Below are 27,480 nucleotides of genomic sequence, written 5' to 3' on the forward strand. Positions count from 1 at the left end.
TACTGCACAAAAATGCCAGAGATAGCTGTAGCTGTCTGGATCTGATAAGCTGACCTTAACATTAAAGGCCCAGCTGCAAAAGCAACTTTGTTGCAGCTCATGCCTAAAAAAAGAGTTTAAAACATACTTCTACTAAAGGCTGTACTGCACAAAGGTCACTACTTGCTTTACTGCAGAAATGCTGAGCTTTTTTGCACTTAGAATTCTGCCTGCCGGAGCTACGTTATTAAAGCTCCAAAAAGTCTGCCAAGCAACAAAGAACAAACTGAAACAAAACTGAGTTGCATCTAAGGATTCATTATTTCTTAGCCACATCTGAAGCAGTTCAAAGATCACTAAGGTCTTCAGAAGTTCAAGATTTTTCTAAGTACAGTTTGATATATTCTTTCTTATATTTGCCTTTTTTTTTTTTTTTTTCCCTAAGAAAGGGCATTAATAGTTTCTTAGCAGAACAATTCACTCTTAGGAACAGTAACATTTAAAAATTTAAAAAGTATGAACATTATTTTACCTAATTGAATCTCCAACTAGTTTTATTTTCTGTACATACCCTAGCAAAATTTACAACAGCTTTAAAGAAATAGAGGGAAAATAGCTGGAAAGCAATTACCACATTTCTGATGAGACAGAGCAACTTTCCTTGGATTAACTACTTTTTTCTTGGGATAAACATCAAGAGAGACTGTCAGACACAGCTCCGGATTTCCAGGCATTAAGCTTCAGGCCCACTGCCTGCTACTGCCTGTTCCCTCAGCCTGCGTTGGTTTTGCTTCATTTTGTTTACAGTGCTGTTTATTTCTGAAAACCTTGAATCAAGATTTTATATAATTTACAAGAGGCATAATTAAAGACAAATTAAAACACTATCTTATGGTCATCTTATATTTAATCAGACTGCACACGCTATGTGTACAAGGAATTGCTTACAGAAACATCAAATCAATAGCTTGAAATCACAAGCAATGATTTTACCTCACTGTTTTGAAGGCATGACATTTTGCAGGTGCCCTCCTGAATGAGGACAACCAAGACTTACACAAGCAGTTGTAGAATTCTGCTCTACAGAAGGCAGGGGAAGGACAATCCCTGGAGTCCTTCTTAGAACAGCCCACACAAACTGTGCAACTGCAGGGATATGTGTTGTTGTCTGAAAGTATTATTTATCTCATCCTACAGTGGGGAAAAAAAAAAACCTCGCATGTGTTATTTTTAATCAAGTGCTGGTGGAACTATGTGTGTTATCTAATCTAGTAAAAAGCTGCAGATCTTTTATTCCCCTCTTACATAACCATCACATTCTGATAGTAATGCAGTGAAATATGAGAAAACTGAGTTTTTTCTTGTTCAGTTAGGCATGCCAGTGATAGAATACTGCACCCAAAACTAGGCTTGAAGGAACAAACGTAACTTAAATATGCAAGTATAACCACACTGGATAATAGCATGGTTTAACAAGGCCTAGTATCCCGCTTCCAAGAGTGATCAAAAATGTGCATCTAAAAATTAGGACAAGGTGAACATACAGTCAAATCTGTAATGTGCCACATTCCAGAGATCCGTGTCCTGGGAATTTCCTGACAAGGAAGTGATTAATTTTATGTAAGAGATTCTTTACTATGAACTTCTTTCAACACATCTTGAGCCCAACCCTAATGCGCCATGCTCCAAAATTTTCTGACTTTCCCTACCTGCAACACACTGCTGATGTATTTAACAACATATTTGAAGTCTTAGTGAAATGCTTCAGTGCCTTTCTGCAATCACACAGGACAAGAAAAAAACTTTTTCTATCTAAATCTAGACAGTGTTTTTTGGATGCATGAAGTCCTGAATTTCCAAGAGAAATGAGGACAACTACGAATGTAGAACAGAATGTGTCACAAACATGAGCAGACAGTAAAGGCTTACAGTGACAGTAAGTACTACTCACATAAAGAATAAGCTGTGAAGGAAGATACTAAAGATAGATTTCTAAAACTGGTGGGAGCAGGAGAGTGTCAGGCTCCCTATCAACCCATTCATCCATCCAATCCAAACTCTCGTCTCTCACTGTTTTTAATTGATTTGAAGTGGAGGACAATGGGATAAACCTCTGCTCTTCTGCTCTAAGACACCCCAGTTAGCAAAGGTCTATTTTATTCTTGTAATCTGGGAACAAAAAAAAAAAAAAAAAAAAGCTGATTTGAAGCTGACAATACTGTTCAAATGACCAGTGTGAATGTTAACATGTGAACTTTCAAAAAAATTCATTGGAAATGGTGAGAGGGGGGTTGTATTTCTACTTTATTATCATCCTAACTCCAGCTTTTCAATGAATTTCCACAACCCCCTGAATGTTGCTCTGTTTTTCTGTTTCCATGGGCAATCTAATCTGAAATGAAACACAAAGTGCTGCTCTCTTTGATGACAATTCACCCTATTTCCTAAAGAGTTTTGTTTGAAATCTCTGCTAGTCTCCCTGTAACTTTGCCCTCACATTTCCTCACAAGCTTAAAAAAGGACCCCAAACCACTGAAACTACCCATGATGATCCAAGCCATTCCACCTTATTCCACCACCATTCAAGTCCACATTCCAAGCACCTTTTACTTTGATCTTCCCTTAGGCTGTTACTTCCTAACTCACTTCGACCATTTTAATGAACAATCACGTTAAGCCTGCTATCTCTCCACATTTAGAAGCCGTTCTCCCTTGATATTTCAACTCCCAAAGCATCTTTTGTATTTGAGTTCAGGAAGCAGAAGGGCACTGTAAACGCAAAGGATGGGCTTGAGAGGGAATCAGTTCCGACAACACAGCCGGACGCCGCGACAAGGACTCCACGCTTTCTTTAGAGGCTAACAAACACGTAGAAACCCAAAACATTCCTCCATCAAAACGGGCTGCGGTTACGCTTTAGGCAGAGATCAGGGACTGCCCAAAAGCACCGGGCTCGCTATTTTACGCTCCCGAAAAACTGGAGATGCTCTGCACCGACCGGCAGTTCCGGCATTACCTGACCAGCGACCGCATCGCCCCCCCCCCTACAGGCACGATACACAGCCAACAAAAAGCGTTCGAGAAAATCGGCTGCTCCCCGTCGCACCGCCCCCAGCAGCACTGCTAGCGCCCGACCCTCACCGGAGCTGGAGACGCTCCGAGGAGCGGCAGCGCCTATAGGAGCCGCAACCCGAGACCACGGGACCGACCCCTTCTCCAGCAGCCGCCCGCCCCCCCCATCCCGCTCCCCTCCGCGAGGGAACAGAGCTGTGGGCGATACCCAACGCTCGCTCCCTAACGGCCGCACGCGCCCACCCACGCGAGCCCGCCCCCCGCCTGACTCACGCCCAGTCCACCCGGCGCCAGCCCCGCCCCTCCCACCCTGTTACGGAACGCGCGCGCGGCGCGGCGTTTTGTAACGGCCTCGCTCCCGCCCCTGGAGCGCCCACCAATGGCGAGCCGGCCCGGCCATCAGCTGACGCGGTCCTTTATGTAAGCGGCGGGGCGAGGGCGCGCGGAGACGTTTGAAAGGGGCGGGAGCGGGGTGGGGCAGGGGGATCGCACACGTACCCGCGCCCCCTTCTGCCCCGGGTCGCGCGCGCGGAGGCGCGCACGTGACACGCCCCCCCCGCCCCGCGCGGAGGGTGCCTCGCTTCCTCCCCCGCCCCGCGCCGCCAGTGCCTCAGCGCCTTGCGCAGCGCCGGGCCCGGCGGCCGGAGCGGCAGCGCCACACCCCCCTCGGCCGAGCCGGCAGCCGATGGCGTTCTCTCCCGTGGCCGTGGGCTCGGACGCGTCGCCGGAGCCGGGAGGCGGCGGGCGGCTCGGCGAGGAGGCGGACGGGGAGCGGAGGGGCCGCCTGAAGGAAGCGGCGGGCTCCTCGCTGGCGTCGCTGTGCCTCGGACCGCTCGCCGGCCCGCGGCGCTTCGGGACCCTGGTGGAGTGCCTGGTGCTCAACTACCGCCTGCGGCAGGGGCCGGGCCGCGGCCGGGAGCGCGGCGCCGAAGGCGCGGCCGAGGGCCCGCTGCGGTGCTGCGGCTGCGGGCGCTTCCTGAGCGAGCCGGTGACCGTCCCGTGCGGGCACACCTACTGCCGCCGCTGCCTGCGGAGGGAGCTGCGGGCCCGCTGCCGCCGCTGCCGGGACCGGCTGCTGCCGGCGGGGGGCACCGGCGCGGCCGCCGCCCCGCTGCGCACCAGCGTGGTGCTCAGCCAACTGGCCGAGAAGTGGTTCCCGAGAGAGTGCGAGCGGGCGCGGGCCGGCGGGCGCCTGGAGGAGCTGCTGGCGCAGGGCCGCTTCCGAGAGGCGCTGGGCGCCGCCGGGCAGGCGCTGCGGGCAGGTGAGCCGGGGCGGAGGGGGGGAGGCGGCGTCCCGTCTCCTGCGGGAGGGACGGGGAAGGAAGGATGCGCCCGGCGCGCCGCGTCGCAGCGCTCCGAAGTTTTCCAAGTTTGTCGCTAGGGCCCAGGGAGCCTCCCCGTGGGCCGAGGTGCGCTCCGGTGCCTCCTTCCCGCCGCGCTGACCGGGCTCGGTGCGTCCCGTGGCGGCCTCGCCCGCGTTGCCGCGTGTAACCCCGTTTCCTGACAGAGACCTGTTTCCAGTGTCACCGCACCGCTCCGGAGGGCCGGGCCCGGTTGCATAAGCGCGAGGCACGGCGGGGACAGGTTGTGTAACGGCGGTGACATCATGGCGGGCGGAGCCGCGCCCCGTCTGGTGCCGGGCGAGGCTGCGGGGGGCGGGCGGGGCCGCCGGGCGGACCGCGGTACGGCCGTGGCTTTGTGCGCCCTGCGGGGCTCGGCCCGGGGGCCGATACACCTGGGTGGTGCTGGCACAGCGACCCGCTGTGTTGGTTTTGCGCAGCTGTGGGTTTTTAGCGCTTCGGCAGCCCCGCGGGTCCCATTTCCTATTGTAAATGTTGGAACTGTTGGAAGAGGTTGAGTTGTTGTTGTTGTGGCGTGTTCTGAAGTACAGCATTGACTTACGTGGGTCATAGGGAAATTTCTTGAAACACGTGAAAGAAGTTACTTTTGAGAAGCACGAGAGGAATGGTAACACTATATGTGTGCTATGCAGGCGTTGGAAGGAATTACCTTATGTAAAGGAAGGCTTTAATCCCAACACACCCAGCTTTCTGTCCCGAGATTGGTGCAGTCACAAACCCGTTCCTGCTGGAGCAGCCTTAGGAGGTCTGTTGACCAACTCTGTGTTCAAAGCAGGGCAGACACTGAGTTAGAGCAGTCTGCTGGAGGCTTTGTCCTGTTGGACCATGAAAATGCCACAAGGGCGAAGATTCCGCTGCTGCTCAGGACAACCTGTTGAACGGTTAATTACCATCATAGTGAAACATTTTCTGTTTATGTAAAGGCAAAACTACTGTTGTTCTGGTTTATAACCACTGTCACTTGCTTTTCCTGCCGTGCACGTCAGCGTCTGTGATCTAGGCAGCCTCTTCTGGGATTTCAGGAGGCTCTTGGATTCTTTTGCTGCCTCCAATGTTTCCTCACTAAACAAGACCAGTGAGCTCAGCCTCTTCTCAGGCGTATGCACCCTTCACCATTGGAATGAGCCTGTCGTACTGCATTCATAAATACTGGATCCTGCAGTTCTTTTGAACACTGGTGCAGAGTGCATCTTTTACCAGGTGAAACCAGGCAACCAGGTGAAAATCATGTAGGATCAGATCAGAAGCAATCCATTTATGATATTCTCATGCTGACAGTAGGCAGAAGCAGATGCTTTGAGAGTAGCATAAAGAAGTGAATGCTTACCTGGTGTTTTTTGTATGTAAACTTTTGTACAGTTTTCTATTTGTGTGCAGTAATATCTGGTGCACACATTTCTGCACTGAAGATATTCAGTACCCTTTTGTTTTTAATTGCAGTAATTTCTATTGGTATGCTAGGAGGGAGTGGTCTCTATATAATATATTGGGCTGTTAAAAATTGACTGTTCAAAGTATTTCTGATTTGTTTAATATCTGATATAAGGAATTGAAATATGAGGGCTGCTCCAAAAGTACTGCCTCCTGTTTCACTTTGTTGGCCCATGATGTCAGAAGCAGATGATGATATGGCAGTAGAGGTTGAACCATCCCACCAATACTCGATTGCATTTTGTTGCCATGCAATAGATGACAGAGCATGCTGAATGTTTATAGAGACCAAACATTGGATGTCAGCACAGTGAGGCAGTAGCTGGTGCATTTCAGCAAATGACATCAGCAATATGAAAGACAAACCCCATTCTGGATGGCTATGGAGATTTTTAGGAGTGCAGCGTACAGGCTCTTGTTTGGTGCTGGTGAAAATGCATAGCTAATGGTGGTGACTGTCAAAAAAAAAAATAGTGTTCTGCAGCTGAAAATTTACTGTTACTGTACTTGTTGTGAGTGTTGTAGCTTCCATGGAAATCAATAGGCATTACTTTTGAAGCAGTCCATATAGTTTTACATTGTCTTGTTAAGTGGCAAGCATCAAAATGCATTCTGCAACATTGTAAAACTTTTTTTTTTTTTCCCCCACATTACAAAGCCTAGGAATTAAATTTTCATTTTAAAACACTCTCAGACATAGGGTTTAATTTTTGGGTTGTCCTCTGTGGAGCCAGGTGTTGAACTTGATGATCCACATGGGTCCCTTCCAACTTGGGATATTCTGTGATTGATTGGCAGTTTTTGTGTAGCAGCAGAGCTGGGATCTAGTTAAACTCCTTGATTTAGAGCTTAATTTTGTAGCAGTTCAGTTTCTCTTTGATAAAGAACAAACTATCCACCAGCTCTAGACTTAACATATATTTTTATCTTCAGACTACCCCTAACCCCACCTTCCTGAGGAAAGCTTGGGGCTCCTGAGATCATCTTCTACACTTGAAAGTTTGGAAAATATGAAATCCTTCTGATCAAGTGCAAACAGGCTGCTAGTTTATTACAGAACAAAGACCCCCACTCACTGTTGCCTCTGAAGAAAGGAATTTAGGTCAATATTGACTCTGCTGGACACCAAAAAGTCAAACACAACAGAAAAGAACTGAGCTCCTGCCTTAGGAGGCTACAGTAGTCACAAAGCCACAAGAAAGCAGGCATCAGCGTTCTTACACCTGCAGGGTTACGTGTTAAGTTAGACAATTTCACCAATTTCTGTTAACTGTCTAAAACAGAGAAACAGATCTAGGAGTATATGTATTTTAAGGGAAACTGAACTATAGCTGAATCACACACTTCATTTTCATCCATGAAATCTGTTGACAGTTTTTGTTTACTTACCATTTCTTTTTTGTTAAAGTCTTTACCTGTGATAGCTAAATATAAAACAGTATGTTAAAATATTTGGGTTCATTGACTGATCTGGCTTGCTGCTAAAGCAGACTTATGTGTAAAACAAGCTAATGTTGGAGATTACGAGAACTTAAACTAGGCATTTAGGGTAGACTAAAGACAGAATATAGAATTGAAATGATTTCTCTGCACCCTTCCAAGGGAATCTTGTTCCAACAAGCTTACAGAACTTAATTTGAGTATTGTTTACGTTACATTAATGTTTAACTTATTTATTTTGGTGAAAAGCACAGGTGTGCAGTTAGCTGTGTTATGAAAGTCATAGTTTAAATGACATGGAGATTGAGATTCCTCTGCTGAAAGTCCAGAATGCTGCATTTGGGACATGAGAATTTGTCTTTAAAGAACACGCATGAATGTTTTTTCTCTGTGGAGGTGATTCTAACACAACTATTTAGAGGGAGGCTGCCAGCTGGCATCAGTGGCTTTCTGGTGTTGGCTATCTTTTCAGTCCATGTAGGGGTATAGACTATCTCTGATAAATCATCAGGTGCTAACACTGTCTGTAGCTGGCAGGGGCTGGGCATTAACAGAACAAAGACCAGTCTAAATAAAAAGTCAAACGTTTGAAAGGAAGCTTTCTAATACTTAGATATTTTAATACTTGAGATTCACTGTGCTTGAAAAATGACAGATTTGTGTGGTTTTGCATGAGTGTACCATAAAACTAAAATCAGCTCTGTTCTCTACTTCTGTTGTCACAGCAATATTGAGCAATACTTTATTTTGTCAGCTTTGGTGCTAAATCTTTTAAAATATAAAAGGGTTCAAAAGTTAATCTTGGAAGACATAAGCTTGGAAGTATTGCCACTTTTTTTTTTAAAATCCAAATACTGGTGAAAAGGCAGGAAGGAGGTACCTCAGTTGTTATAAGGTACAGTACAGAAGAGCGTATTAAATGGTTTTGTACAGTAAGGCTTTGACATACCACTATAAAACATCTAATTAAAAAATTACAACATTCCAAATTATTAAAGATGTTATTTAATTTTGTCTTCAGATTCCAGTAACTTGATGCTAAGAATCTACAGAGCTGAGTCATACGCTGGCCTCCAAGAGTATAAAACAGCCATAGAAGATCTAAACTTCGTTATTTCTAAAATGCCAAATTGGCCAGAAGTAAGTTGATTTGAACTCCTAATTTTTCAAAATCTATGTTTATCTGTAAACGTAACACATTTTGCATAATCTTTTCATCGAATGAAGCAAGGTCAGCTGCCTTAAACACTTGGTTTTCTTGTTTTTCTTTGTAAGTATGTGCAAAGTGCTCAAAAGTTTCTTAAAATAGTTACTTATGTGAGACAGGCAACTGGTCAGTGCTGTAAGTTGGAACTGTTGATTCAGCTTTCATCAACAACTTCAGGTGCTTTTATTTCCCATCGCAACATGCGATAGCAATGCTGGATGAAGGGCGATGTGGAGCAGAACTGATTTGTTGAGAAGTACTATGAAGAACTTTTGTGCTGTTTACAGTTGCTTGTTAGTGCTTCTTTTTTTTTTTTTTAAGAACAATGCTTTTATCAATTCTCTTAAGAAAAGTTTTAAAATATTTACAAACTTAAATTCAGCTGAATGTTATTTGAGTGGGTGGCTGGCTGAAATCATGCAGCCAGCTTTAACTGCTTCAAAGCAGAATTTCTGAGCCATAGGTGTTTGGCTCATTGATGTAACTGAGATTTGAAATTTCTTACACTATATAAAAGTTGGTCCTTTTAAAGCTCTACATTTCCCTGAAGTGTTTTTACTTTGACTGTATTTCCCAAATTTGAGAGCATTTAAGCACTATTTGTTCTCTGAATATCATGTGAGATGAGTGAGCATTGTTGCCAGTGCAGATTAGGATTTTTGGCTCTATGTTGAGTCAACATTTCTCAGTTTTTTTTGAGTCTTACTGATTACGAAAAAAAAAGAATACTAATAGGACAACACAGTTTTCTTTTACAATTGCTACCAGTTAAAACAAACAAACATGTGGAGAGAGCATTAAATTCTCTTGCAATATTATTTGCAGTAGTAAAATATGCTTGTTTGGGGCCTTTGTTACTGGCTTCAGTACTTGGAGTTGGGATAGTTTGTGGTGATGTAACTTCTTACAGTTGCCTTTTTTTGTTTGTCTGGTGAAGAAAACTTGCTGTTTGAGCTGGGAAAGTTTTTCTTTGAAAAGCACGGAGAAACTTGTTGGAAGCTGAATTCTGCAAACAGTGCAGGCATCTGGAGAGTCATTGGCCTTCGGAACTGTTACTACTTAAATATTGCTTATTGCAGCAGCATCTGAACTCAGCACAGCAGGAGCAGCAAGATCTTGCTGCACACAGACAGATAACTGCTTCGCTCTTGTTTTCTCCTGTGTTGTGCAATTTCACGGCTGCTGCAAATTCAGAGAGCATTGTGCCTTTTATTGTTTCTCAGACTTCATTTAACTGAGCTTGGTTTGATAGATTAAAATTATTATCTGTATAAGGAGATGAAGTACCTGTAAGAGGAGGATTAGCGTGCTTTCCTTCTTAATGAAACTGCCCAAATCCATCAGAGAAGATGCATGCCCTCATCTGACAGCATTAAGATTACTGTTTCATATTGGCAGTCTATAGAAATTGCATTCAGTGTTTTGCTTGTTTGCTTTTCTTTTTCTGGTTCAGTTTTCTTGCCCATTATCCAAAATCTAGTTTAGATTTTTTTTTATTGAGCTTCTGTTTACATTATTGCAAATGCAATTTTTTTAATTCATGTGAGTTGTGTCCAACATTGTATTTTCGTAAGTTCATCAACATTCAGTAGTCTCATCTCTTTCTTTCCCTTCTACCCTATATAAAATAGTAAGCATTTTTTTATTTAGTGTTCAAAATGTAGTTGGAGGAAGCAGTTCCAAAAGTTCATTGTTTTGTATTAGGAATCTATATTAAGATAGATGTAAGGAATGCATGGTTGTGTGGATTGTCTTTTTATACAGGTTAAAGCTATAAGACTTCCGACAGAACAGCAAAAAAGGTGTCCAGTGAAAGCTGTTTCACAAGGACATGTAATAATTTTAATTGTTATTTCCCTCTTCTCCATTTCCAAAACCTCACAGAATAGTGAAATTAAGACCTTGTGTGAATTCAGCACTAGTCAGGATTTTAAGTCTGTTTTAAAGTCTGGCTTTTACCTAAGCCAGAGCAAATTAACTGGAAGGAGATGAACACCAGCCTATGTCATAGTTATTTTCAGTGTAGGGGACTTATGTTGGGCAAGACATGTGTCAGACATGCTGTGCATGGCTGAAGGTTGCTGAAGAGGTGCATTTCTTTGTCATTGAGGGTTCTTGTTCTAACTCTGTTGTAAGGCCTGTAAGGTGACTACTACAGCTCTATACATTCATCAGAAGTGTAAACATGTTTTCTGTTTCTCAGGTCTACTTCCGGAAAGGAAAAGTGCTGCACGACTCTGGCTTTGTAGGCGATGCCTTACAACTGTTTCTACAGTGCTTAGCCCTTGATGAGGATTTTCTTCCAGCCAAGCTAGAAGTAGAAAAGGTAATTTGATATATCAAACTGGATTACTACCTCTGTTTTGATTCCTTTGTAAAGTTCCTGTTGTGGTAGACAGTGGACCATCAAAATATCTGTCATGCATACAGAGAGGGTTGAGCTGATGGTTTAATTCCTTTCAAGATGTACCATGCTGTGTTGGAGAGTCCTAACGTACAGGTTTTGAGGGCACATGCCTCAAAGTACTTATGCTTCTGGATTTGCTTGTAGGTGACTGCAAAGGGAATGGTAACTTGAATATGGTAAATCAAATTATTTAATGCGTAGATGACAGCAGCTTTTCTTCAGTAATGAAAACCTGCGCAGAAAAATGTGTGGTATTGGTAATGTCTGACTCTGAAGAGGTTGCTTACTTCTAGCAGAAGAATTTCTAGATGTGCTTTCCTTATTAATACAAACTGTATTGCAAAAACTGTATAATATTTAATTGATAATGTCTAAGTGTTTGTAGAGATCATCCAATTCTAGTGGAAATGATTCCATGCTTAGTTATACAGGAATATAGATTTCTGCTTATTCCTAACTGTACTTAAGTAAGGCTTTATTTGGGGAGTAACTTCATGTAAGTTGAATTGTTGGTTTTGGTGTGTAGGTTTATAATGAAGCTATACCCAGATCCTCCTTTTATTGTTAGGAACAGTTAGCTGTTTGTTTTCCAGACATTGCGTGATGTACTGTCACCAGAGAAGCTAGGAGAGAATTTGAAGGAATCTGCTTGGAGTTCACCACATACTCGAAATAAATCTTTTGTGCTTGGTTCTGAGATGACTGAGCCTTACTGCAATTTACAACTTTGTCCTGAGCAGGTAATAATAATTTGTTCTAATACTTAAAACTTGCTAATATGCAAGTATCAGACATCCTGATATCCTTATTTGTCATGCTTATTCTCTAATGCAAATGCTGGCTCTCAGCAATTGGTTAAATTAGAAGAATTATGATTTGGGAGTGGTGTCTTCTCATTTGGATTATTATATATCTCATTCAAGTGAGCTACTTACTAGAAACTACCGAGATGTTATATTAGTTCCAAAGCAAAAAGTACTTTTTGATATTATTATTAATAATATATTTATATTTGTTTTTTAGTATAGCTTCAAAGTAAAAAGTTTAGTTTTTCTTCTCTTTAAGATAAATATATTTTTTTTAATTGTTAATAATAAATAAATCTGAGTATTGTCTTGACTTAGCTAATTCTTCCAGTTAACTGATGAGCTAACTGGTTATCAGTTTGGATTAAGCATTTTTGCATGTTTACATTTTATATTCTTATATTTGTGTTATCCCTTATGTACAGTTCTTTTGTCTTATGTAGAGTTTAGGAAGATCAGAGGTACTGGAGCCTGTGATTGGAAGCCTAAATCGTGCACAATCTGCCCGTGCTCTTAACTCAACAAAAGCCCTTGCCAAGGAAGATGGCTTGAAGAGAGTATCTTCTGAACCTCTTCTCTCTGGCCAAGAAAAAGGTGCTTTGTTGAAAAGAAAGCTTTCATTTTCAGAGCAGGATACAGTTGTGTGTGAAGATGGAAGAAACAAACACAAAAAGCAAGGAGGTAAGTGATCACTTAATTTGAAAATCTGAAGTATTTATTGTCTTGTGCCTTTCTTTGAAAGGTTTGCTTTGTTTTGTCTTTCTTTAGAAAATGCAAACAGGGACATGAAACTGGCTTATGGAACAGTTCCAGGGAATTTGATTGATGTATCAGATTTTGAGTGCTCTTTATGTATGAGGTAAGATTTTTCTCAATGGTTCAATATTTTCATTATAGGTGTTTGACTACATATCTGTCACATGTTAATTGAGATGTTTATAGGTTGTGATGAGCTCTAATGTCAGTTAAGAAACTGACGTTTTCAGCCTTTCCTATATCCCAGTATTTTAATGCTTATTTAAATGTGCTACATCATAATTGTAATCAAGTTGCCTGTCAAATTTGGTGGTGTCAGCTGGTAGCTCAAAAAGGAGAGGATCTTCTGTGGTACACTACTAGTGTTGTTTTTCAGCCAGTAAAACTAGTTATTTTGTACATTTGGGAGGTCTAATGCCTAGAAGGATTACCTGTGCATTTCAGATCAAGGAAATGACTTGAGAATGACAATCTACTAGATACAGTTGGTGGATATAAGTTCTTATTGAGTCGTCGTCTTTTCTAGAATAGAAATCTTAAAACGTAGTCTATATGCTAGATTGTCTGTGTTATGTTAGTAGTGTGCAAAACTGCTTTGAAAGCAACATGCCTCTTTAATTACTTCATTTTGTGGATTTTGAATATCTATGTAGTAGGATCAAAATCTTTTTGTATTGGAGTGAAGGTTTAAATATTTAGAGCATAGAGATGTGTTTGGATTAATCATAAAGTGCACAAAACTAGTGCAGTGATGAATGCCAACAAACTTCATAGAGGAAAATGTAGCATAAGGAGACATGGGATTAATGTTCTCTGCTGTAGATAATAATTAGTGGGGGGAAAAATTAAAAAGGTTGATCGCTGAGTTTTTTGTTTTCTTTATTAAGCAAGCCACAAATGTGCCATGGTATCTTAATTTTTAATAACTTTGTTTCAGGCTGTTCTTTGAGCCAGTGACAACACCTTGTGGACACACTTTTTGCAAAGGTTGCTTGGAACGGTGTTTAGACCATGCTCCTCAGTGTCCACTCTGTAAGGAGAGTTTAAAAGAGGTACTGTTGATCAGTAGAACTCAGATAGACAAACATTTTATCGTTATAACGGCTTCTTAAAATGCAAAGAATTATGATTATAGATTGCTCCTAGAAAGAAAAAACTTGAGGTAAATATCAATACAAATTGACTGGGTTTGCCTTGGAGTCTTAGAGGTTTTATGTTTCTGTGATCACCTACTTTATAATTAAATCCTGATTATTAGTAAACTGGTAACTGTTCAATAAGACTTTTCTGTGGTTTCTATACGCTTTCCGTATTTGTGTGGCTTTGTAATGTGGAAAATAAATTCTAGTAAGTATAGAAATACATACTGAATTAGACACCAGAGTTGTTGGACTGTAAGAACCAAAACAGAATTTTCAGATATTAATGGTGGGGGTTAAGAAATAGGAATTTTGGAGCTCTTCATATCTTCAAGTTTTCATGGACATAAATCTAATTTGTCACATATTTCATGTATCATGCTTTTAAAAAACTGATGCTACTCATTTCTTCTATTAATATATCAATAAAGAAACTTTTGTTTTAAATTGCTTACAGTACCTTGCAAGCAGAAAATACAGCATCACAGAGCTACTAGAGGAATTAATAATGAAATATTTGTCTGATGAGCTGTATGAGAGAAAAAGAATTCATGCTGAAGAAACTGCTGAACACTCAAAGTAAGTTTCACACCTTTTACTTAGAAAACCTGAGAAATTAGTATTGGAATGGTATTTGACCTAGACAGGCTTGAGCAGTGGGCCCAGCTGAACTTCATGAGGTTCAATAGATCCAAGCGCAGGGTCTTGCAACTGGGTTGTGGCATCTCCTGCTATCAGTACAAGGTGGGGCTGAAAGGCTAGAGCACAGCTGTGCTGAAAAGCTCCTGGGGGTACGTGCTTCCAGTGGAAGAATTTCTAGATAAATGTTCCCGTTAATGATTACTCCTAGCTTCTGCTTAGTTTTTTCAATTACTAGGCCTTGCTGAGACATTGCAAGTGTAAAAACCATAGCTTGGGTTGCATCGTTGAACTTAATCTAAATGGTGAGCTGGTTACTATGCAGTTATTGTGGCATCAACTAAACCAAAGAGGGAGAAAACAAGAAACACTCTTGCTCTCATGACAAGTCCTATAGTCACTGACTAGACATTTCAGCTCACTGCTATTACGTATTCAAATCAGTACATAAGTGTTCAATGACTGATCATGGAAGTTATTGTAACGTGGTTATTATTGAAGTTTGTAACAGGTGTTCTATGACCTCAAACACATACTGTAAAAAAAAAAAAAGTCTTGGCATTGCTCAGTAATTACATTTTAAGCTGTGTGTTTCTTTTGTTGTTCTTTTGAAGCTTGACCAAGAATGTTCCAATGTTTGTTTGCACTATGGCATATCCTACTGTGCCTTGCCCTCTACACGTGTTTGAGCCAAGATACCGACTAATGATTCGCAGAAGTATGGAAACTGGGACTAAACAGTTTGGGATGTGTATAAGTGATTCTCAAAATGGGTAGGTTTTACATTCTTAATAGTAAGCTTCTTTTTTCTTCTGTCTTTTTTAAATTAAGCCAACTGTCATCCTAGAACTGTGTAATTACATTACTGATAAAGTCTCTTTTCTAGTTTTGCAGATTATGGTTGCATGCTGCAAATTAGGAACGTTCATTTTCTGCCTGATGGACGGTCAGTTGTTGATACAGTTGGTGGAAAGAGATTTCGAGTTTTACAGAGAGGAATGAAAGATGGTTATTGCACTGCAGACATTGAGTATTTGGAAGATGTTAAGGTATCCAGAATGCTCTCCAAGTCCTTCTACTTTTAGCTGATATCTTAAGACTTCTCCATGATTTGTTTTGAGGGCTCTATCAAATTTTTAGGTCCACAGAACCGTGGAGGATTCAATGTCAGTATAAGGAAGACATAGAAGATAGCTTTTTTTATTATTATTAAATAAGAAGGAAATATTTTGCTTTTTATTTGAACAGTAGTTTGTGAAGCTCCAATTCTTCTTAAGTATCAGAGGATTTCTTTGCCACTAGCAACCATGGCTTAGGAGAGTGCAAAGACTTAGCTAAATAGAGTTGAAATTAAATGTCTTTTTTATGTTAGCTTAAAAACTATGGCAATTTTCTTCATCTGTAATGGTATTTTCATAATGTTCTTCTGCTAGGTTGCTGATGAAGAAGAGTTGAAGAAACTGAGAGAGCTTCACAACTTTGTTTACAGTCAGGCTTGCAGTTGGTTCCAAAACTTAAGAAACAAATTCCGCACTCAAATTCTTCAGCACTTCGGGCCAATGCCTGGCAGGGAGGAAAATATACAGGTGAGACGACATTTAGTATCAAATGTTGGGTGCCTGTTTTTTACTGGAGGAAGGTAGGTGAGGAAAACCAAAATCCAATTGTTAAAAAGCTGCTAAACATTAAAAGGAAAATACTTTTTTCCTCAACTTAAAAGGAAGCAGGACTTCATCTTACTTCTCTTATGGAGAGCAGCAAAAGACAATTGGCAATTTTTTTCTGCAATAAAGGATGATGTTATTTTATATATAGAGTACTGATTACACTTTCAGTTATAGAAATGTTTTGAACTATTGGTTTGTGTAAAGCTGTTAGAATACAAATGGAGTAAAATAGGGAATGTTTTAGTATTTTCTTTCCTGTGATGTCTAAAGGCAGTAATCTGGGACAGAGGTAATCACAAATAACACTTTCCTCCTTTCTGAGCTAATGCTGTAAATTGCTGCAGATGTTAGGATTTGGCAAATATTTGTGTTAACTTTAAGGAACAAGCTTCAGCCATCTATTTCAGTGGTGATTATAAACAATTGATGAAGATCAGAGAGAGATCTTCAAAGAGTGGGAGGCTGGAAAAAGTAATCTTCTATCTGCTACATATTTTTATGAGACCATATCTACTGATCTTGGAAGACTGTAAATACTTTGGAGGCGAGTGTATCATTTAAGAAATGATTTTAGAACATTTTAATTAAAGACTGGTTTAAAACAACATATATTAGCAAAGAGGAGTAAGTGCACTCAAACAGAGTAACTAGCCTGGGCAGCAAGACTGAACGTATGTGCCTGAGACTTAGAACACTAAGTGTCAACTGTGTGTTAGAGATGAAAGAGAGGAAATTTCATACAGGAGTGTACCACTGCCAAGACTCTTTTTGCAAGTATGTGAAGTAACTGAGGTAAGTCTGCCCTGCAGTGATGCATCATCCACTGAGAAGTATTGTGTCCTGGGCATGATGTCTCAGGCTCTGTGTAGGGAATTGAATAAAGTGTAGGGAAAAATTAGAAAGTATGTTTTATAAAATTACAAGAAACAAGCTAAACAGTCCTGCTCTGTCTAGAAGATAATGAGATGTGAGTGGAATGGAGTAGTAGTAATAGAGGAGTCCTTCACATACAGCAACAGGTAAATGTAATCTATGTTAGGCATCAGGAATATTCAAACCTGAAGAGTAATGTGACAGATATGAAGTTAGCATCAAGGACATTTATTAGGTGACTGTCCTATACTTAGCTGTCCTTTCCTAAGGAAACTGAGATGCCTGTGTTGTCTTGAAAACAATTGATTGCTTTATCAAACATAAGTGCACTTTATTTATAGACTTCTGTGGTGAAGAGGGATCAGAATAGATCAATTCAGAACCCTCTTGATCTTACAGATCTGTAATTCTCTAGTTGATACCAAAATTCAAACTAGTGCTCATTTTTGACTCATTTGTCTTTTGATGTCTTCATTGTATTAGTCAGCATTGTTCATAAGTAACTGACATTTCTCTTATTTTTAGGCAATGCCCAATGGTCCTGCTTGGTGTTGGTGGCTTCTAGCTGTTCTCCCAGTAGACCCCAGATATCAGCTGTCAGTTCTCTCTATGATGTCTTTAAAAGACCGTCTGATAAAAATCCAACATATACTTACATATTTTTCTAGGGACCAGTCCAAGTGACTAACTGCCTGGGTCTTCCTAAAAAGTAAATCTGTTCTGGTTGTAGTAGCAGCTGGAATTTTTGCTGCCTTTGCACATCTAGCACTGGTTTGAGAAGTGTAATGGAACTGCTTTTTCTCTCTCCTTCCTGCCTGCCCAGCTTCTTGAACCATATGGTTCTTTGAATGCACACTTTCTTCAACTATGAGAGAAGACCACTGATGATTGCACAGAGTCAATCCAGCTAGATATGTTTTTCACATGATCTGTTTTACAATTTGCACTATGTAGAAGAGAACGTTCTTGAGACTTGATAATTTTAGCCACTGACTTTTTAAAGCTGTGGGAAGTGCAGGACTTAAGGCTGACAGTCTGAGTTTACAACATAGAACAGGTATTAAAGGTTTTGCAAATAAGTTTGCCTCATACAACTGTTCTTTTGCTGTTTGCACAAACATTTGAAATATAGTGTTGAATATCACTGTTGGATATTACTATTCTTGTTGAATTATCTTGACCATGAATATGGCACAGATTTTTAAGTTATCTTGTAAATGTATGCATCACAAAACAGGTGACATTACGAACTGTATGCTGAACTGAGAGCCAATTTTAAGGATCAAATGCAAAAAAAAAAAAAAAAAAAAGGTACTTCTGTCTAAAAATAATTAAACTGTGAATATGGTTTACATACCTAGGCCTGTACATGTTAAAGAGGAAACTGAAAACTAAACACTAGTACCAGTTATATTTCTACTGGGCTTTTCAGGCTGGCTGTTCTTCCAGAGCACACACTTAGTTTATAGAGCTTTTAAGGAGAAGTCTTAGAGTGTGCGTGTGTGTGTATTTGGGATTGTGCATCCAGGATTTAAAAGCTTAAAGTTTTATTTGAACTCTTTAAGTTGGTGCAAATGTGAGTTCTATGCCTTATATCAATCGTAGAGCACACTGCAGTGGCAAGGTAAGCATCATGCTGCCATTAAGTACTTTTTGTAATTAAAGGTTTGCATATTTGTGAATATGTCTGATACTGGCTTTCTTGTATGTAAATGATTTGTAAAATATTTCTTAAATCTTGCTTTTGCTAATATATTTAATTTTCAATAAAAGCTAAAAGTTTGTAATATTTTAACTTTATCAGAAACTAAAGCTAACTTTCATTTTCCATATCCTTCTGTTGAGAAGCTTTTGCCAGGTACAGCTGCCAGGAGCAGCTGTTCAACTCAGGGTTGTGGGCACTTAATGATGTTTAGTAGTATGTATTTCTGCTTACAGTACCTCTCTTACTGATCACTGGTAGTCAAGTTTGTTGCTGGGGTCTTTCAGTTGTACTGTTTATTTACTCAAGGTAACTTGAAGTGTAAAGTTTTCATTTCACAGAATTTGAAAGTCATGGCAAACTGTTCTTGCAGAACAACACTTCACAAGTTTGCTAACCAGGTGTTTTGGCTTTGTTCTCTTCTGGTGTTTTGAGATACCACAGGCAACTGAGAGTCTGCTGAATTTAGGTGTAACATGGGTTTCAATCCAGGTTAAGTTTGGTTTAATATTTGGGAAAGGTTTATTTGCATTAATGGAAGAAGAAGGAGGATCTTTGATTCCTATGGCTTGGTATCTTAACAACCTTAGAAGCTTAATCTTTGTATTACCATGATCTCCTTAGGAATGCAGGTGATATTTTTTTTTGTTTATTTAGGAAAATCTAGTGGTAGATTTATGGGGTTTTTTGTGATTTTTTTTTTTTTTTTCATGCAAAGAACCATAGTTTTCAAACAGTGTGTTCCCAAACCTGTCAGAAGATGTGGTTTCCAGATGTTCTTATTAATTCCCATGAGTTTTTAATGAAATAAAAATTCTGCTAAGAGCAGATAAGAAAGTGTCAGTTGGCTGGCACTGTCCTGTGCTTGTGTAAGTTCTACCTCTGGAATTGGGAAAAAGATAAGAGAAAATTTGAAGAAATAGCAACAAAAAAAATGAAGTTACTGAGATCAATATGTACTGCATTAAGACTTTAAGTATTACTGTCTAATTGCTATTCCACAAACATCATCACCATGGTTGCCGTTGGAAATGATAAGAAATTGAGAACAGAGAGAAAAAAGATTTTTGAGGACTCAGGTGTTTGTGAATCAGACTTTGTCACTTTGCAGTTAGAATGGAGCAGACCAGCAAGATGGACTGAAGATTGGCATAGACATTTCAGTGTGTATCTTAACGATATGTACTATGTTGCACTTTGTGTGTAGTGTTTTGAATTTGGGAAGTTTGTCCTTATTTTTTTTGATATTTTTTGCTCCATCTTGAGAACATGAGAAAAGGCTGTTCCAGCGAGTAGATAAAAGGTATGTTTTTAAGGATCGTTGGATCCATGCTGAAATCTCTCCATAACTCTCTTATTTAAAGTGTTTTTCTACAACTGGGAGGGAAAATAAAAATAAAAAAAGATGCAAAATGTTCAGTGCTAGGATGTAACTTGTTCTAAAGCCTTTACCAAAGCAAAGTGCCCAGTGAGATCTGAGCCTTGATTTTTGTTGAAGATGTACTTTCCCAGATGCTGCTGACAGTAACTGCTTTCACAAATAAAGGCCAAGAAAATGATAGCACCGTGAATTTGAAAATACAATTACATCAGTGATAATCACAAGTGATGTAGTTCGAGTGCAGTCAGAGAGCTTGCCATAACACAGTAGGCATGTCTAGGTAGGACAGACAGGAAATAGTAGATGAAGATGACTTCATACTTCCAGTTGACAACTTGTGTTTTGTTAAGATGAAAGAATGTTTTGTGTTAATAATATATCAAGGCTGAAAATGAACTTGTAGTAGCTAGGAAGGTAGCCATTTGCTAGATGTTTATATGCATTAAAAATGAAATGATCAATTTCAAGGGAAAATTCAGGACAGGGATCTGTGCTATATTAAGACAAATACAGTCACTGTTAAACCCAAATAGAACTTTAGAATTTGACATCTTGAAAAACTTTGTTGTGTGAGAGTTGGTTCCTTGTATTCAAAGCTTTCTAATCTGTCAGCTAGGAAAACATTTTTCTTAACACAGAGCCATACAGTGGGCTTAGCAAAGTGGATCTTCCCTTGACAGTGTTGTAAGTTCTGGTTTCCCTTTTTTTCCCCGTTCTTTTTTCTTCATCTTCTGTTCATCAGACAGCATTTTGTTAGGAGTACTTGTTGGGGCTACCATTGTCCATTCTCTGTTGTATACTTAGCAAATATTCCAACCTACTGCCCTCTGTTGGTTGAAATTCTGGGATTTCAGAAGCTCTGAGTTCCCATAAATGCCAACCTTTTCCTTTCTGTTGAAGACTTGATCCTTGAAAAGACACAAACCTGGTGCTTGATATTCTCAAGCATTTGTTGAGCTTTTGGCAGCAGTTTTGCTGTATTATTTTTCTCTGAGGTATTCCCCTGCTGTTGCTGATATCTGTCATCAGAAGAGAGGGAGGGAGAGAAATGTGGTGTTTTTGGAATTAAGTCTTTCAGAAAACTCCAGGTATTTCTAAGTCCTAATCTTTTCCATACAGAAACAGATACAGAAGTAAGATAATAAAAGAGAAGGCTAAGGCTGAAGAAGAAATGCAAAGCTCTACAGGTAGCCACAGCACTGTGATGTTCAACCTCTATTGCAGTTTTTAAAGAAACAAATAGAAACAGTGCTAGAAGAGGAAATGATCTTTATTTAGTGTAGGTCTCCCAAATGCTTGTCATAAAGTACCCTTCTAAGATGGAACAAAGCTGAACTTTTTTCTTCCCAGTAGATACAACATTACATGACTGTTCTGACATGTAGGATGTCTCATATTTTGAATGGATAGGTATGTTTTGATAACTTGTCTGTAGTAGTGATTTTGTGTATCCTGATGTGCTTTAAATGAGCAAGCTTAGCTGTTCTGCCCTGTAGAGACTTAAAATGAGCTGAGACTGCAACTCAGCTCTAGGGGCGCTTGAACTATGCAGGAGCTTTATATGTAGGGTTTGTTTCTGTAAATCAATCATCTATATGCTCCCTCTGGTGAGGGAACAGATGTAGTTTTTCTTTGGGGATGAACTGATCAAGTAGCTTTCAGGAGGAAAAAAAAAGTATAAAAACCAGCATGCCTTTATGCCATGCCCATAAAAGCGAGGTCATTGCTCTAAGCACATCAACTTACTCCTTACAATTCTATCTATATTCAGATGCTACTCATCATTGCCTTTTTTCCCTTTGAATGTTTTTACAGAGTGGGGCTTGGGGTTATTATTGGAAGTGAACTTGTTAAAGACTAAGGACCAGGTGCCACCTACCTGTACCTGAAGCAGCCAAGGATGTAATACAAGTCCTGCTGTCAGTACTTTCCTCTGCTTGCTGATACCTTTTAAGAACTACTGCAGTAGAAGAGGTAACTCTGCTGAAGATGACATGATCTCATGGAGAGTCTGAAGTTTTGCAGATTTTTACTATGGGTATTCCAACTCAAAAATATGCAAATAAACTTGAGTAACCTCTCTATTTTAGGTTTTCTTTTGGTTTTACAAAGATACAAGCACTTAACAAGGTAGTGGGTTTTTGTTTGTTTTTAACCAAGGGGAAGTGCTTGCCCTTCATAGCAAGAACTTGAGGAAGAATTTTGTATTAAACAGCTGATTTGCTGCATTCTAGGGCAATCTTAATATCCCAGCAACTGACAAACAGCGCAGGTTTTTTTCTGCTGATTTCAGCAATATACCATCAGTGCTAGCTGCAGTGAATACTTTTTGCAAGGCAACTTTACAAACGGGGCCTCACTTCTGAGGATTTAGTACAGACTGCAAGAAAGAAAGGAAAAACACTCAAAAACTGAAGAATGACCTTCTCCATGGCAACTAGAGCACTTAACATGCTCATGCCTAACATAGATTGGCAGTGTTTACAAATGAAGTTAGTATAATCAGGATGAAAGTGATTTGATATAAGAAATGAGCCACTGCACAGAACATGGCCCTACTACTAGTTTTTATTGCAATATGACATTTTACCATGAAATTTCAATGTTTTTGTCACTAAGTATTGCTAATTTTTTTATGCTTTTGTTTAGAAAAAAAGCAAATTCCCCTCAAAACTACACAAAGAGGTGGAGTTTTGCTTCACTGTAGGCTTTGATCAATTTAAGAAGGTTGCACTCAACTCTGAAAGACAGTACTACTTGGAGCTCTGCTGTAGCTACACAGAAGATGTGGCCCTTCATGTAAAGGCCAACAGCAGCAGAAATCAATCCAGTTTACCCAAATTAAGCAAATATGAGCTACACAATAAAACTATATTTTACGAAAAAGCAACAGGGCTTTCTCTAACAGTAAGCAACATTATCTACTACTTTATGCTGCTTTAATACATAAGGTTCTTTTACAAGTGCTTACTGTATCTTAAGAGCTGATGACTTAGTGTATGAATATTAAGTCTCCATGAAACAACTTTGAATTAAATAGTTTATTTAATTATAAAAGCATAAATTGTACATACATTGAGTAATTGCATATTTCTTGGAATCAGTACCTACTTTGAAGAATGTGTGCAAAGACAAAACAGTCATGCTTAGGCTTGCCCCGGTATTCTGTTGCTTTACTATTTGTTCCCACCTTCAGTTCAGTATATCTCCCATATAAACAGAGTGAGGAAATATAGATATGTTGATGTGTATGAGGATAATTTGACAGCATCACATACATCCACAGTAGATCTGCCTAATATTTGAAGGGCAAAGACTGGACTAGTCAAGAGTTACACAGCAAGTAGGCAACAAGCCTAGTTATGGTTCCATTCAAAATTAGAGTTTGTCACAAATGAGAGAAGTGTTAACTTCTCAAATTATGTAATAAAGTTATTGATGGGGTGTATATACATACACACATGTACACATGAAAAAATATATGTTTTTTTTAAATAAGGCAATTATTTCTTTCAGGGTCTTACTCATTCTTAGCTTATTTTCTTATTAATACAGCATGTTGCCATTTTATTGCTAAAAGAAAGCATACCATTATTACAAGCAGAACAGTATCAGCACTAGTTTTAGTTAGCAGTCCCATTGAGTTAATAAGCTTAAGGACGTTACATTATTACTATGGAAGAATGTTACTTTTACAGAAAAAAATGGATTTTATTTAAATCACACCAAATCATTATGCTGACATAACCATCATCAGTAGTTAGTAGTATACACTGAAGAGCAGAACAGCACTATTTTGGAACAGAAAGATATCTAAAATATTAGATTCTCATCTTTTACTAAGTGGTTATACAAAAAAAAAACATACACAAGAGAGGGATGAGGACATAGCAGACTTATCTGCTGCTCTGAAGATGCTTCCTTCTGTATGAAAAGATTTCTCACATCGTACAACTGCAAATCCTGATGCAAATGCATATGCATGCCATTATCTTTGTGTAGCTAGTAGGATTTACTTGTTGGACTTACAAGGTGCACTCCCGCAATTTTTTGTCAGCCTGTTTCAAGGAGATCCATGTATTTAACATGTTTGATCGCAATTTGGCCCATACCAAGTGGTTATTTAACCCAAATATCTGGGCAGCAAACTGAGCAGCTCCTTCAGGCGACAAAGTAGTAGGACAGCCAAGACCTGCAAAGAAAGCAGAATGATACTTTCAAAAAACATTTCATAAGCACAAGCAAAACATTGCCTCTAAATGACTGTTTAAAAGACTGCTTATTTCAGCCCTCAAGAGCCACATGATTTAGTTTTAAAGCTACTGAAGTGTCAAACATCTCAATATTTCTCTCACCATGACATTTGAAATCCAAAGCCAGCATAACAATAAGTTTATGAAGGAAGAGGTAACAGGCTTCTGGGCCTGTAAGTTGCCAAATAGCTGTTCTAGTCACTAACTGATCAGAATTCATATAGTAGCAATACACTGCTGTAGAAGAATCAAGCTAATTGTAGAGAAAGATATTTGATCTTTCATCACAGTAAATTCACCAAAGTAAAATGGAGTACTATAAGCAGAAGCAACAGCTTTCCATTAATACTAACTCCTTTTTCAAACTCAAATATGTAGCAAGGATAAGCAAAGGATCATGTCTTTCTAAAGTGTATTTGTACATAATCTCTTTGACTTCTCAGCTGCAAAAAGCCCAAAGACTGCATGCAGAAGATTTCTAGAGACTGTTCAGTACTGCTCAAACCACTGTTCCAAACAGTGCATATATATGTTTATGATAAAATAACTATAGCTATTTTATGTACAATTGCACATGCTGAAGGTCATCTTACCACTGGGCAGTCTCAGAGAAGACCACACATCCTGAGCACCCCAGTCAGATGAGAGGGGAGGACAGTTGACAACAGGGTAAGCAGTGTTACCAGACATTACTGGTCCTAAACCATTGCTTCTGCCAGCTACTGCAACAAACACAGTTGGGATTCCATCTCCTTGCAGGGAAAAAAAAAAAAGAAAATGATAGGCAGTCCATCTTGTTTCCTCCCACTTTCTTTTCTGGAGTTCTGAGTATGCAGTTCTTCAGTTTGCAACTAATTTCTTTCATTCTGTTACACAGCCCTAAAATTTATGTTGAATTTTCCCCTTTGTAGAAACAAAGGATCTTACAGCCTTAAAACCCGGATACTATTTATCATAAGTGAACAAGTTAGCATGTCTTAATTCTGCCTCTGCTTCAGAGAAAGTATCAGAGGAATGGGTGCTGCTTAACTTTCAGAAAGAGCAACATTTAAAAATGAGAGATTTAGTCAGCTAAGTTCTAGCTGAAGTGTTAAACTATAGTTCTTTTTTCTAAAGTCTTAATTCATCTCAAACCAAGTGAATATCTCAGCTGTGATGACCACATTTGTACTTTTGAGCCTGTATAACTGCTTCCTCCTGTCCCTAAATGCTAATTTTTTTCCTCTGTGTAAGGAAAAATTAACTTGTAGGAGTATTATCTCTTCTCTGCTAGCCTATAAACTGTTTCAAAGAAAAGTCAAGCTTTCTTGGTAAAAATCTGAATTAAAATCAAATGTTTCTCTCATCACATAAGAAAATGATTGAACATTTTCAACAAATGGGTAGGATGATGGCAGCATCATCTGTGTTGTAGGTAACCAAAGGACATTTATAGTCAGCTGGAGAAACCACCATTATTCCCTGTTTCAGAAATACATTTACTGTAGTACCTTCCTACTGATGCAGGTATTAGCACAATCATGGCTTGGGCAAAGAAGTTCAGTACTGAGATATAATCAGAGTTCAAGCTTTTGAGTAATGGAAGTTCTGAGACAATATGCTATTTCGTATTGCTTAGTGCAGTCTACCATCTATCATTATGCAATTAACAAGAGTAGAACTGCATTGTAACAGTTTATTGCTGTGTTTAACAAGCAAAAAATTCTGGAAAAGAAAGCCTACAGAGATCCTTAGGTTGACAAGTCATTTTTGTACATGATACTGCTCATTCTCATTCATTAGTTCTTTGACACCTACCTTCATATTCTGCTTTGATCCTCAGAGTTTCATCTGGCCCTTTGTGAGCAGAGGTTACTCTTAACTCACAAGGAATTCCAAAGGTTGCACATGCCTTCTTTATTTTCTCACAGTGGCCAAGGTCAGAAGTAGATCCCATCAATACCACAACTCTACCTTGGCTCTTCGTTTTCAGAAGCAACTATAAGGAAGAATCAAGGGAGAAGACAGGAGGAAAAAAAAAAAGAGAAAAAAAACAGTCAACAGGACTGAAGACAGTTATCAAAGACCACATACATTGTTCATTAGAAGAAAAAAGCCACCAGAAAAATACCTCTACTCTTTCTGCAACCCATTCAAAGTTTCTCTTAACCATCTGCAGTGCTTCAGGAGTCACTTCCTTCAGGTCTCGATAGGACTGAAAAGGAAAAAAAAAAAAAAAAAAAAAGCAAGTGTTAAAGCTGATCTTTTGCTTCAGGTGCACAAAGCAATTCATTTTGCTACCACCATTGGTACAAATACCCCCACTGAGGTATTTATGCCATTTCAAGGAAAGAAGATAAGCTGACATTGGTACAGGGCTATCAAGGTTTCAATAGCTTCCCAGTGAGTAAGCTTAGGGAAACAACTAATTTGAAGTTGGATTTGCAGTGATTTGATTGCCTGCAGCAGCACTGCACTAGCCAACCAAGGTTCTGCATGATGTTATCATGTACCTTATTTTAGGAAGATGAACAAAAGTACATTCAGAGCAATTCACTTGAGGATGCCACTACATGATTCATTCAACAATACAATAAATCAGAGAGCAGAACTGCTTTAAGTCCGATGATCACAAAGTAACACCCCTGCTTCCCTACTCTCCCCCACAATTTAAAAGAAAACAGAATCAGATGCTAAATATCTTATTAGCTACTCTATAACAACATAAGTATCTATAATAAAGTCACTCTAAAAAACAGATGCTTAACTATAGGGAGAAACATCATTTTTCTTAATCCTTCTCCTTTCCCACTGACTTAAAATTTAAAGACTAAAATGTTACCTGTTTGTCCTTCTGTTGGCTTCTGTCTCCTGATGGCCACAGTCTCCATGAATCATTATCAATAACATCAGCAAGAACGATTTCTTTGGTCAAAATATTAACACCAAATTCAATCTATAAAAACAATAAGAAGCTTCTGTAAGAACTATAGAGAGATATTTCCTGTCAAAATTAGGATAATGGGAAATCAGATTTTCATACCTTCAGGTCCACCAGAGTGCAGTTTTGGGGCTGCCATGATTTTTCCAGGATCTCAAAAATAGCTTGAGTAGAGCGAGCCATAATATCCACTTCAGTCTTACCAATAGTAAGTCCAGCAAAAGAGAATTTTGCTTCAATTAGCTGCTCCTCAGACCACTGTGGATCATTATTAGCATCATCCTGTTACGGAACCAAACAGATAAAGCATGCAAGTTCAGTTGCTATAAGGGAAAATTAGCCATTAGAAAATAACATTGTTGTTTTTAAATTAAATATGCTCTTTACCATTCAGCATTTTTAAAAGCACTTTTTTTTTTTTTTTGAGTTATCTACTTTATACACTTT

At 39.5% G+C, this 27,480-nt stretch overlaps 3 protein-coding genes across 16 annotated transcripts in view; 1 reads left to right on the plus strand and 2 right to left on the minus strand.

The window, feature by feature from the left end:
* The window catches only part of TRMT9B (tRNA methyltransferase 9B (putative)), a 106,434-nt gene extending 101,785 nt beyond the window's left edge, over positions 1-4,649 (minus strand). For 4 of the 13 annotated variants that reach the window (XR_004166180.2, XR_016466164.1, XR_016466165.1 and 1 more), the window contains exon 1: positions 3,121-3,318. The gene's annotated coding sequence lies outside the window, so the exon portion shown is untranslated. The other 9 variants (XR_016466170.1, XR_016466169.1, XM_090139413.1 and 6 more) reach the window with 5 other exon arrangements.
* On the plus strand, positions 3,541-21,952 carry LONRF1 (LON peptidase N-terminal domain and ring finger 1). 2 transcript variants are annotated; one of them, XM_031588626.2, is made up of 12 exons: positions 3,541-4,313; positions 8,305-8,423; positions 10,694-10,816; positions 11,491-11,637; positions 12,147-12,384; positions 12,472-12,562; positions 13,397-13,511; positions 14,056-14,177; positions 14,852-15,010; positions 15,124-15,286; positions 15,671-15,823; positions 21,676-21,952. In XM_031588626.2, the coding sequence occupies exons 1-12, from the start codon at positions 3,737-3,739 to the stop codon at positions 21,703-21,705; spliced, it is 2,037 nt and encodes a 678-aa protein (XP_031444486.2). In that variant the 5' UTR covers positions 3,541-3,736; the 3' UTR covers positions 21,706-21,952. The 2 variants fall into 2 exon arrangements, with proteins under 2 accessions (XP_031444486.2, XP_031444485.2); XM_031588625.2 differs by lacking the exon at positions 21,676-21,952 and adding an exon at positions 17,303-18,562 and having other exon boundaries at positions 3,543-4,313.
* Positions 21,953-22,900: 948 nt separating this feature from the next.
* The window catches only part of PAICS (phosphoribosylaminoimidazole carboxylase and phosphoribosylaminoimidazolesuccinocarboxamide synthase), a 35,094-nt gene continuing 30,514 nt past the window's right edge, over positions 22,901-27,480 (minus strand). The window contains exons 13-18 of the mRNA XM_031588623.2: positions 27,136-27,315; positions 26,935-27,048; positions 26,224-26,307; positions 25,911-26,091; positions 24,707-24,865; positions 22,901-24,052 (exon numbers count right to left, since the gene is read on the minus strand). Of these exons, the coding sequence (XP_031444483.2) occupies positions 23,886-24,052; positions 24,707-24,865; positions 25,911-26,091; positions 26,224-26,307; positions 26,935-27,048; positions 27,136-27,315 (885 nt within the window). The 3' untranslated portion in view covers positions 22,901-23,885. The remainder of the gene's footprint in view (positions 24,053-24,706; positions 24,866-25,910; positions 26,092-26,223; positions 26,308-26,934; positions 27,049-27,135; positions 27,316-27,480) is intronic.

The sequence above is a fragment of the Phasianus colchicus genome, chromosome 4 (genome assembly GCF_987193195.1).
Source record: "Phasianus colchicus chromosome 4, bPhaCol1.hap1.1, whole genome shotgun sequence".
NCBI classification, from domain to species: Eukaryota; Metazoa; Chordata; class Aves; order Galliformes; family Phasianidae; genus Phasianus; species Phasianus colchicus.

Bases quoted from the DNA above. Each gene is read 5' to 3' on its own strand.
- LONRF1 (XM_031588625.2), top strand. From the start codon at position 3,737: ATGGCGTTCTCTCCCGTGGCCGTGGGCTCGGACGCGTCGCCGGAGCCG. The intron at 8,424-10,693 runs GTAAGTTGATTT...TCTGTTTCTCAG, and splicing joins AAATGCCAAATTGGCCAGAA to GTCTACTTCCGGAAAGGAAA. The intron at 15,824-17,302 runs GTGAGACGACAT...TCTTATTTTTAG, and splicing joins GCAGGGAGGAAAATATACAG to GCAATGCCCAATGGTCCTGC.